The sequence below is a fragment of the Dipodomys ordii genome, unplaced genomic scaffold (assembly GCF_000151885.1).
Source record: "Dipodomys ordii isolate 6190 unplaced genomic scaffold, Dord_2.0 Scaffold230, whole genome shotgun sequence".
NCBI lineage: Eukaryota > Metazoa > Chordata > Mammalia > Rodentia > Heteromyidae > Dipodomys > Dipodomys ordii.
The window spans coordinates 91486-104122 of record NW_012267446.1 but is presented as its reverse complement, the minus strand read 5'-3'; the positions used below and the strand labels follow the sequence as shown (position 1 = coordinate 104122).

General features: G+C 43.0%; 1 protein-coding gene across 1 annotated transcript in view; it reads left to right on the top strand.

The window, feature by feature from the left end:
* The window catches only part of LOC106000610, a 74923-nt gene that overhangs the window by 49035 nt on the left and 13251 nt on the right, over positions 1-12637 (top strand). Inside the window, exons 14-17 of the mRNA XM_013035893.1 lie at positions 5605-5893; positions 6270-7079; positions 8475-8702; positions 9964-10087. Of these exons, the coding sequence (XP_012891347.1) occupies positions 5605-5893; positions 6270-7079; positions 8475-8702; positions 9964-10087 (1451 nt within the window). The remainder of the gene's footprint in view (positions 1-5604; positions 5894-6269; positions 7080-8474; positions 8703-9963; positions 10088-12637) is intronic.

The window sequence follows — 12637 nt, the reverse complement described above, 5'->3', positions numbered from 1 at the left end:
GGCTGGCACTCTACCACTTGACCCACAGCTGTGCACCAGTTTCTGTTGAGTTGCTTGCACATAAGACTGTCACAGACATTCCTGCCCAAAGTGACTACAAAATATAATTCTCCTATATCAGCCTCCTTAGTAGTTATAATTACAGGCCCTAGCCACCAGTTCCCAATTCATATTTAGTATTACTGACATTCTAGCTGTAAAGCCTGAGAGTTAAATTGTACACAAGGACATCAGTAAACATCCATGAGAGTTGAGATTCTATGAGAATTTCCCCAAAACGATTACAATGAATGCTAGGAGAACTCACTGTCCTGGAACATTCTTCATTCATATTGGCATGTGATACTATATGGCCTTTGAACTGTCTCGGATTTACACCAGTGGTCTGGCTTTGTGCCTGTCTTTCCAGAAATTCCAGGCAGGCTGCAGTGTTCCTGAGTCTGTGGTGACTTCCACAATGGCACCACTAGAGGGAGCGCAGGCCTTGAGGGAAGTCCCCTGTGAGGTGATAAACCACTCCAGTACCAGAGAAAACCAAAGGCAATTTTGGTGACAAATACTCTGTGGCTCTAAAAACTTCAAGAGAACTCTAATGAGTCGTAGATCCAAATATGCCTCTTCCTGGTGCACAGGGGCCCATATGCCTCTTCCACAGTGAATGGCCTTGTGAGTGGATTCTGGCTAGCAGTGGCAAGATCTGTGTGCTAGAACAGGCCTTAGTCACAGCTGTGGACACCAGAACTCTATTACACCTGGAATACCAACCAGCAGGGTCACCAAAACAGATGAAGGTTAATGAAGTTTCCTTCTAAAAGTTGGGACTCTTCACTTGGGATCCTGGACTTTGATCGCAGAAGAAGAAAATTTACACAAATAACAACCTTAAGAAAATGTGGAAGAGCTTTACTGAGTAAGGAAGCAAACAAACAAGCAGGTAGACAAACAGGAAACAGAAAGGCAAAGACACACTCTAACTGAGGAGAGACACACAGCTCTTGGGCTGCCACGGGTATTCAGATAGTAAAGGCAGAAAGTCTGACTTCAAAGTTACACAAACATAGGTTTGTCATCTTTACACTAATCACTCCTGGTGTTACATTTTCTGATTTTCTGTATGTTTTGGCCATTCTTTCCAGATGATTATCCTTGAGGTAAGGAAGGTGTGCTGTTGTCTATATTTGGGGTAGGACATTGCTTAAGTTTGGGGAAAGCATTTTGGGGGGAAGGCATACACAGTACAAGACAACTGTTAATTCATATGATGAGAAATGCATCTTTCAGGAAGCAATTCAACCTGTCATCTCCCTTTGAAGTAAAGATACTAGCCCTGTGTTTCTAAATCACATGTTTCTGAGTTGCCTTCTCTATGACTCATTTTTTTCCTTAATTTATCCAGCTTCTTTTTGTGCTCAATGACTTTGGTCCCTTAATCTTAAGATATGTAGATGGATCAATAGCTCTCTATTTGCTGTGAGCCTCCCAAACCTCATTTTTTACTAATCTATTCTACTCCATTTTCCCCTAAATGACTTCATTCCCTTAACCTTAAGGGAAGTAGATGGACAAGCTTTAAGCTTGAGTTTTTGAGTTCCTGGCATGCATTAACCTTATTAATCATTTTCCTTAGTCTATCCTGCCTGAGTACAGCATCCTCAGTCCACTGCACTCAAGACCAATACAGTGCTAGGTGAGCATTAAGATCGACTCAGGTTGAATGTGGTAGAGGTGCTTTCATGTGCCAAGATGGCCACAACCATACACAATTAGTCATAGCAAGAATAGAATACAGATTGTCTGGTGGTAGATGAATTCCCCAGGTACTGAGGTGATTACAGAGCTCTGCCAGAGGCTGCCCTGGCTATGGAGTCATGGCACAGTTCTACTCCTATCACTTGGCCCACAGTAAGCTATGGGACAATATCACCATCTTACTTCCATGTCTTATCCATGCCAAGTAGGATGGAGATCTATGCTGCATCACAGCAGCTTGATAAGGTTCGTAAAGGAAGCCACAAGCTGTGCATGGGTGTCTGACGCCTATAATCCTAGCTACTTAGGAGGTTGAGGTCTGAGGACTGGGATTCAAAGCCAACCCAGGCAGAAAAGTCTGTGCGAATTTTATCTCCAATAAAACATCAGAAAGCCAGAAGTGGCGCTGTGCCTCAACTGCTAGAAAGCTAATCTTTAGCTGAAGACTTTAGGGTCAGATCCCAGGCCTAGAGTTCAAGCCCCACAACTGGCAAAAGATAAAAGCAAGCCACAGGACCATCTTTTTTTTATTTTATTTTATTTGTGAACATGCTGTACAGAGGAGTTACAATTACATGGGCAGGATAATGCGTACATTTCTTGCCAAGCATTGCAGCCTCCTCCTTTGTTTACCCTTCACATCCCTTCCCAGCCTCCCCTCTCCCCCCAATCCCAATCCTTCTCCTTCCCACCTTCCCCCCCTCCCCCGCACCGACGTTGTAAAGCTCGTTTTGGACATGACAACTTGTACTTCTCATTGTTGCAACAGGTCCACCTGTATCCTTAAACAACTGGTTTTTCCCCTCTCCTCCACAAGTTCTACTGACATCAAATATAGTGAAAGCAGGGGTTATACTGTGGGGGAGGGACATACAAAGCAACAAAGAGATAATCTTATAAATGCTTTAGAAACACATGCATGAAAGAAAAAAACATTAAAATACACATCTAACGGTTCATTTTCCTGACATCACATTATCTGAACTTTTCCGCTTGACTCATACATATACTAGATATTACAAATAAGGGAAACCATGGGACCTATGTTTCTTTGGGCCTGGCTTACTTCACTTAATATAATTTTTTCCAAGTTTTTCCATTTCCTAACAAATGGGACAATGTCATTCTTTCTGATGGAGGCATAGAATTCCATTGTGTATATATACCACATTTTCTTGATCCATTCATCTACTGAGGGGCATCTGGGTTGTTTCCATATCTTAGCTATGGTAAATAATGCTGCAATAAACATAGTTGTGCTCGAAGCTTTACTGTGGTCTTGTTTGTAAACATTTGGGTAAATGCCCAAAAGTGGGATTGCTTGGTCATAGGGGAGTTTTATGTAAAGTCTTTTGAGGAACTGCTTTCCAAAGTGGTTGAACAAGTTTACATTCCCACCAACAATGAAGTAAGGTTCCTTTCTGTCCACATCCCCTCCAGCATCTGTTGTTTTTAGAGTTCTTGATTTTTGCCGTTCTAACTGGGGTGAGGTGATATCTCAATGTTGTTTTGATTTGCATTTCTTTTATGGCTAGGGATGTTGAGCATTTCTTCATGTGTCTATTGGTCATCCTTCTTTCTTCTTCAGAGAAGTTTCTCTTTAAGTCTTTCGCCCACTTATTTATTGGGCAGTTGTTTCTTTGAAGATTTGTTGTTGGTGGGTTTAATTTTTTGAGTTCCAAGTATATTTTAGATATGAGACCCTTGTCCGTTGTATGGCTAGTAAAGATCTTCTCCCAATCCCTGGGCTTTCTATTGATCTTGCTAGCTATGTCATTTGCCCTGCAGAAGCTCTGCGACTTTATGCAATCCCATTTGTCCAACCTTTCTTTGATTTGTTGTGTTTCCGGGTCTCTATTCAAAAAATTTCGGCCTGAGCCAAGGAGACCTAGGGTTTCTCCTATTCCATCCTGTAATGTTTTCAGTTCAAGGTCTTTGATACATTTGGAGTTGATTCTGGTGCAGGGTGATATATAAGGATCTAGCTTAAGTTTTCTACATGTAGTTAACAAATTTTGCCAGCACCATTTACTGAAGAGGTTGTCTTTCTTCCATTCTATTGTTTTTGCTCCCTTATCGAAGATTAGATGGCTATAGGTCTGTAGGTTCATTTCTGGGTTTTCAATGCCACAGGACCATCTTGATGAACACCACCATCTGCTCAGTCTATCTCGCATCCAGAAAGCCCAAACTGACATGTGGAAACACTTAAGCCACACTCTAGCTTATGCTGCTGTAGACCAACGCACACTGGATTCCTAGAGAGACTTCAGTTTCTGCCTGGTGCCATCTTGAGCACTGTCCTTCTAGGGCAGTGGTCCCTGAGATGATTCACTGAGCAACAAGACTGGGACTGACCAGATGACAACAGAGTCACATAGCCACAGTGCCTTCACTAGGTTAAGCAGGAAGACAGATGTGAGCCTACTCAACCCATGGTGGCAACTGATGCAAATGGCAATTGGTTCTGCCTCAGGGACCTTCCAACACCTCCTGAAAGATTCTAATGGAAGCTGAGATGCCAGCACCAAACCCACTCTAATGCCCTCTTCACTAGGAGGTTGTATCCCATACCTGCTGTCATTCACAAGATTGGAGGAGGAAGGTTGTAGCAGTGTCTTTCTTCTCTGTCCTAAAGCAGTTCTAGTGGCACAATCTAAAGGTCTGGACCCAAGAGCAGAGATTATAAGCACTTCCCCAGCACTGGTCTCAGTGTAGGAGATGATGCTGAGATTTAACTTTAATTCTCTCTCTCCCTGCAATGTCAGAGGGTTTCTGTCCATAATGAGCTACTAGTGCTGGTAATGGGGAGGAACATGGAGATGGCTTCTTCCACCTTTTCTCATACATCCATTTCTGTTGTTTGTTCTACTAGAGAAGTATCTCCCAGTCCACACCCCCTGACTCTCATCTGTTCTTTGTTGGGTGAGGCAATCTTCATGTTCTAGCTTCCTTGGCTGCCATCTTGCTCTGCTTCTAGGAATCCCCTTGAATAATGACATACTCTGAGTCAGCTTAGTGTTCCTCTACCACATCAAATGAATTGTATTTCTCTGTTTTCTTTTTCTTTTTTTTTTTACCGTCATGGGGGCAGAATTCTGGGCCTGGGTGCTGTCCCTCACTTCTTCAACTCAAGGCTTGTGCCCTACCACTTGTGCCACACAACCACTTCTGGATGTTTCTGCTTAGGTGGTGCAGGGGAATATAACCCAGAACCTTATACATAGAAGGCAAGCACTCTACCACTGAGCCACCTTCCCAGCCCTTCTTTGTTTTCTTTACTTACTTCACAAGGCAAGATTAACTTCTTTGCAGAAGGGTGCCTCATTGGCAAAAATGTGGCAAGCAAGTACAGAGACAAGGCAGCCTGTTTTCCTATTTACTCCTAACACAGCAGGCCCTGCCTCTCTGCTGATATTGGTTGAACTCAGGTGGACAATCTGCTCCCAATTTGAATTGTATTTCTTAGGAATTTTTTCATATGCACAGCTATTTCAAGGTACTCAATGGATTAGTATGTGACCTGGGCATGCACCTATGTTCCAACAGAACGCAGTGTTTTCACATATCCATAGGTGACAGAGAGGAAAAGCCACCTTGCTCATCCCTCCTCCTCTCTCTGAAATTTCAGAAGAATAGTCATCTTGTGTATGCTGATCAAGGCTTGTTCAGGAGCACTCCCAATTCTAAGAACTTGTCCAGCACTCCAAATTATAATGCCCTCCTGTTGGAAGATAGGATCTACACTTACTAGTGTGTGTAGAGTTAAGCATTTGATTCAACAAAGCCAAGAGATTTGCAGTTAATCATTTGTACTACTTCTATACCTACCCACATGTTGTGTCCTCTGTGCAGGATCATTTTAAAGAAATACCAATTGCTTCTCACCCTGCTGCTGGCTGTGGAGGAGATCAACAAGAATCCCCATCTGCTACCCAACATGACTCTGGGATTTGAGATCTATAGTGCACACTACTCAGGTACTGATCTGTTAGAGGATCCACTCACCTGGCTATCTGGGAAGAATAAAAACACCCCTAATTACACCTGCAGAAGAGACAGCAAGGCTATAGCGGCACTCACAGGAACCTCAAGCACATCTGTCCCAATCGGGACTCTGCTGGATGTCTACAAACTTCCACAGGTGAGGCTGGGAGGGGTGGGCAGATGTGAAGCCATGTCCACATGGCCTCTGTCCTCAACAGGCTGAAGAAGAGGTGTTAGCATAAACCCTTCCAAATGCATGATCTCACAGGGAAAGACTCCAAAAGTGGGTGGGACATACACATATTCATTGCTGCAAATAAAAGGACAGATTTTAAGAGAGGAAAGGATGACCCAAAGCTCTGAGCCTTATCCGTACATGTCTACAAAGTGCTTGGAACATGGGAGATGACTTTGCAAATGGGATAAGTGAACTTTTGCTTCCACCTCTACCAGTTGTTGTGTAGTTCACATCAGGACTGAGACTTGCCTATGACTATCCTCTTCCTGGTGTTGTGTTCATTGTTTCCCTGTAGTTCATCTTTGGGACTTTTGATCCTCTCCTGAGTGACCATGGAAAGTTTGGTACTGCCTATCAGATGGCTGCCAAGGACACGGGTCTAGCCCTGGCCATGGTCTCCTTGATGCTTCATTTTAGCTGGACCTGGGTGGGCCTGTTCATCACCGAAGACAACTATGGTGTGTGGTTCCTCTCAGATTTGAGAAAAGAGATGGGCAAGATAGGAGTCTGTTTTGCCTTTGAGAACATGATCACTTACAATGCCTTGGCAGATTACTCAGATGATCTTTCCATGTATCGCCAGCTAATGGACTCATCAACCAATGTGATTATCATTTATGGGGACAGTAAATTTCTTCTAAGCTTTATTGTTAAATTTGGGCATATTTTAATTATAGGGAAAGTCTGGGTCATGAACTCACCCTATGATGATGTCACCATTGGTAAAAGGTATTTTCTGATTCACTCCTTCCATGCATCACTCACCTTCTCTCATCATCACAGAAACACTGCTGGGTTCACCAATTTTATTCTGACAGAGACCTTCTCCAAGAACTCAGGAGATAATTCCCTTCCCAGGTCATGGATTCAATCTGTTTACTGCATCCTGATTAAGTCTGACTGCAGAGACTTGGGGCACTGTTCATATAATGCCACACTGCATTGGTTACTGAGGTATATTTTTGACATGACCATGTCAGACGAGAGTTACAACATCTATAACGCTGTGTATGCCATGGCCTATGCCCTCCACCAGATGCTCCTTTATCACATGGAAGAGCCACGAGTACACAGTGGGCAACCAAGAGCATTGCTCTCTTTACAGGTATTGGCTTTGCTTTTGGGTGACCTACCCTAGGCATACAGACTTTCATAGAAGCTTTCATAGCAAATGGAACAATCTGGCTCCATTTTGGAAAATTTAAGAAACAAGGGCTGGGAAGGTGGCTCAGAGAAACAGTGCTTGCTTTGCATGCATGAGGCCTTCGGTTTGGTTCCTCAGTACCACCTAAGCAGAAAAAGTCAGAAGTGGCACTGTAGCTCAGGTGGTAGAGAGCTAGCCTTGAGTTGAAGAGCTGAGAGACAGCGCCAGTTCAGGGCCCACACATGACAAAAAAAAAGTCTTTTCATAAGCCGGGTGCCGGTGGCTCATGCCTGTAATCCTAGCTACTGAGGAGGCTGAGATCTGAGGATCACAGTTCAAAGCCAGCCCAGGCAGAAAAGTCCATGAGACTCTTACATCCAATTAACCACTAGAAAATTGGAAGTGGCACTGTGGCTCGAGTGGTAGAGCACTGGCCTTGAGCGGAAGAGCGCAGGGACAGAGCCCAGACCCAGAGTTCGAGCCCCACAACCAACAAACAAAAAGAAAAGAAAATACAAGAGACAGTGGGCCTGTCGTGCTCTCCATGAAATGATTGTAGAGCTATGAAAACAAGCTCTTGAAGATCACTGCATCCATGACAATGAAGTGCTGTGTCTTCTGTTCCCATCCTCATTCTGTGGGGAAAAACCATCCCCATTTCAATAGCATATATCCACATTGTCCTTTTACCTTTTTAAAATAACAGATCAAGGTTAACTAGTTCTTGAATACCTAAGATTGTCTGGACACAAGTGGTTCACACTTGTGGCTCTCTCCTGACTACAATTAACTACCAAACAGCCACAGGTGGAGCTGTAGTTCAATTGATTGAATGCTTACTTTGAAAAGGAAAAAAATCACCTCAAGTTGAGTGTCTAGGCCCTGAGGTGGAGCCACAGGACAGGACACACACACACACACACACACACACACACACACACACACACATACACACTGAACTAAGTCTTGCTTAAGGTAATCTTTCATAGCTGTTATAAACTTTCTATGATTCTACTTAGCTTAATATTTACCTTTATTTCAGACTGACTGATTACAATCATAAAATAATGCACTTCAGAGAGGCAGTTGAGATATGTCATATTGTAATTCATTATTTGGTTGGATGTGGCTGGAGTTTCATTCCCTTGAAATTGAGTTTCTGCATCCCATCTTGTATAACCAGGCTTTAGAAACTTCTTAACAAGTTAGTCCACTGTGGGCCTGCATTAGATAGAGTTGGTTGGATTCCTGTGATGTGCATGAATCAGATCGTGGGAATGAGGAGTAATCCATTGATCTGGGGTTCTGTGATAACTCTGGGAAGCACTTCAACATACTGTAATGTGTCCCTTTTAGCTGCATCCCTTTTTGAAGAAGATCCAGTTTACCAATCCTGTTGGAGATCAAGTGGTTTTGAATGAGGAAAGGAAATTAGAAGCAGAGTATGACATTAAGAGCTTTTGGAATTTTCCAGAAGGTCTGGGACAAAGGGTGAAAGTTGGCGAGTTTTCTCCATTTAGGCCACATGGTCAACAACTGATTTTGTTTGAATATCTGATAGAGTGGCCCATAGGAATTACCAAGGTAGGTCATTTCTACTTTTTTCCCTCTCTCCTTTTTTTTTAAAAAACAGTATTGTTATTAGGAAGTAGTTGCAGAAAGAGCTTACAATTCCCTAAGTGAAGTTATGAGTACAATGCTTGTAGACAATGTCACCACATCCTTATTTCTCCCCCAAGGTTGGTCATTTCTTTTTTTTTATTTTTTTGGGGGGGTGGTCCAGTCGTGGGGCCTGAACTCTAGGCCTGGGCACTGTTCCTCAGCTCTTCAGCTCAAGGCTAGCATTCTACCTCTTGAGCCACAGCGCCACTTCTGGCTTTTTTCTTTTTGCTTATGTGGTGCTGAGGAATCGAACCCAGGGCCTCATGCATGCAAGGCAAGCGCTGTAACACTGAGCCACCTTCCCAGCCCCAAGGTTGGTCATTTCTAAGCATAATGTCATGATCTATGCATAAATATGCAATAAGTTTATCCTGTTTTTGACCATGTTCAATAAAAGTGAGACTCATGCTCAGTGGTGTATATTTCATAAGGTCCTGTTTCTGGAAATTACTTACTAACAGATTCATGAAGGGAATAGGGGAACATTTCATTACAATATGTTGTTCTATGTTTGCATAATGAATATCATATAAGGTGAATGACAGCTGTGAATCATCATTCCAGCACTGCGACCAAATATCTGAAGGAATCAAATGAGAAGGCAGAAGGGCTTGCTTTGCTTCTGCCTGGAGATTTCAGACAATGGTTGGGTAGATGCTGCTTTTGAGTCTGTGTTGAGACAGGATGTAATGAAAGGAGCATCTGCCAGTGAAGTTCACCCACCTCATGGCAACTGGGATGCCAAGAGTGATGTGAATGGCCCTGGGTACAGCAGCACCTCTAAAGCAATTAGCCATGCTTTAGAGTGTGGGTTTGATTTCGCTGAGTGATTTTTCCTCTCGTACTCTTGTTCATCTGCTCACAGATGAATAAGAGAGAAAACACATCATCACCTGAATTCAAGAATGGGATGCAGGATTAACTTTCATTTCCTAATTTCCTAGAATTAACATCCAGCTCTTAAAGGCTCTATGACTTCCCGATAGCATGAGAGCCTGGGTGTCAAGGCCCCAGATGTTCTTCAGGTCATGTTAGATGAAACTCTAAGAAGGCTCAATCAACAATTGGCTCTGTGTATATAAACATTGTGTGTTTTGATAATCTTTTCCCTGAAAGCACTGGAGTGTCTGGGATGTCAGGTCAAAGGATGAAGAGTCACTAACCTTCATCTGACTGTTCTCAGACTCCTCAGTCTGTCTGCACTGAGAGCTGTGGTCCTGGATTCAGGAAGGCCTCTCTGGAAGGAAATGCTACCTGTTGCTTTGACTGCATTCTTTGCCCAGAGAATGAAATTTCTAATGCGACAGGTGAGTCTGTGACTTATAGAGAAATTCCTCATCTCCCTTCCTAACTTTCAGTCCATCCAAACCAGTGGAGTGATCTATAGAAACATGGCAGGAACACACATGCACCTTCATGCAGAATTCCATGGCTACCATAAACCATACTTCCCCTTAGAAGAAACAACTCACTGCCCCTCCATTATAAATCTGATTGTATTTTCTAATCTATTATAGGCTTCATCTTGAGAATACCCCTGTTCCCCTCTCCTCGGTCACATGTTTTATATTTTTAAAAAAACACAAAAAAAAGAAACAAAATATCAAGGACCAGTTGTTGCTCTTTGAAATGATGTGGAATTGTGGGTCTAACACAGCCTTTCATTACTGAGTGCCCATTGCTGCTCTTTCTAGTTAAATTTTACTTTCCATTTAGCATAACTAATAATACAAGGGGCTTTGTTATGATCACTCCATATCTGACACTGGCACTACGTTGACTAGCAATTACTCAAAATAATTGATTCAGAAGTAGTTTACCATCTCCATTTCATTTCCCTTCTCCCTCCTCCAGCTGATCTTCCCAGACCCTCTCATATCAGTGGAGGAGCATTGTTTTTGACACAGATCAAATACTCAGGAAGTTTGTGTAAGGAGTGTAAGGAGTAGGTTGAGGTTTGGATTAGACCCTCTTGTTAAATTGAAGTGGTTGGGGCTGATTCTATATTTTCCATTATTTCTTGAATGAGTAGCAGAGAGCCAGAGTGGTATGACCTGTCAAGAATGCAGCACATAAGGCTAGGTAATTATATATTACACCTGCAATCCAAGGTACTCAGGAAGTTGAGATTTGAGGATAGAGCTTTGATGCAATAATGGGCAGGAAACTCAATACAAATCCCTTCCACAATTCAGCACTCAATAAGCTGGAATTTGAGCTGTGGCTCAAGTGGTAGAGTGGTAGTTTTGAGCATGAATACTCTGGAAAAATACCCAGGACCAGAGTTCAAGCACTGTAGGAAAGACAGAAATAAAGAAAGAAAGAGTTCCGGGAAGATGGCGGAGGAGAAGCTGGAGACTAAACAAGCTCTCACATAGAAAGCAGTTTTAGAGTTCCAGTGAACAGTCCTAAGCCAGAGAATCACAGCAAGTGTGCCATCACAGGGCAGAGAGTTAGGCCAGAGAGGGAAAATCCAGGCAAGGAGACAGCTCTGAGCTCTTGCCAGCAGCCGCCGCTGCCGCTGCAGAGGAGGTGGCGGCGGCCATGGAGGCCATACCTGAATCACAGAGAGTCCAGGACGAAGGAGCCAGATGCAGTGGGCGAGCGGATTCTACTCAACACCAGCAAGAACCGACAAGGAGCAGACATCTTCATCCTGCAGTTCGCAGACCAGAGACGACATAGGAACCAAGACTCGGCATTGAGTAGAAGGCTGACGTACTCACTCCTTCTCAGGGAGCAGAGGAGGGAAGGCCACCCCTCCCCCCCCAGTACTGGAGATCTCCATCTTGAATACTGACAAAGCTTGGAGGAGCTGCTAGCTCCAACTCAGGCCTTGGAATAAAATGAGTCGTTTAGCAGGTCACAAGAACTTAACAGCGTGACCTGCCAGACTCAGCTCCACCCAGGGAAAACTCACCCAGCTTGGACGCCAGCCCTAGAAGTGGCTTTCTTCACTGGGTAATCAGAGCCAGAGGATGCCCCTCCCTTTAGCAGCCTGGACAATCAATTGAAATTCAGTAAACAAAAACCATGAGAATGGCTCCAGGCTGGGCTCTGTGAGTTTCTCACAAGCTAGCCCCAGGAAAAGCTACTGTTTGTTGAAAGGCCTCAACTCTACCCTGAATCTAGCCTCATCACAGCATCTTCCTCTTTTGTGATACTCAAAGCAGATCTGCCTCCCATTGAACAAGCCTAGAAGGAGGATTGCAAAATCCTGGGTAAAGCAGAGCATTTTTCTACCTGTTCGAACAAACTGACTTAAGAAACCAACCAAGCCACAGGACCACAAGCAGACCAGAGAATCCAACAAGAGGCTGGTTACAGACACAAGGGAGATACAGGATTTTTCCCACCCCTCCCCCCAAAAAAATCAAAGAACTTTTTTTCTTCGCCTTCTTCTTTTTTTTTTTTGGTACCATATATAAAAATTTTTATTTATTTTCTAAAACTTTTTTAATCTTTAATTTTTACCTTTTTTGAAAAAAATTGTTTTCCAGTAAGTTTTTTTTCTCTTATAATTTTTATTTTAGGGACACATGTGTGTGTGCGTTTTTCTTTCTTTTTTTGTTTTCTTTCTCTTTTTGTTTAATTATCTTTTTGTTTTTAGTTTACCTCTACTGAACTTCTGATCTGTTTTTCTTCCTTTCTTATCCTTTTCACCTTTTCCTCTCTTTCGTTCTTCTTTATGTGACAATTGTCCTGCACATCCTCAGATAAACCCGTAGTTGACTATTAGACCCTATCCTCCATTGTGTACACACTTAATCCACAAATTTATTACTCAATTCAAAACCTCTGAGACTTAAATTCCTTAATAGCAGTACTACCTCTTTATACCTATATAATATTTTAAG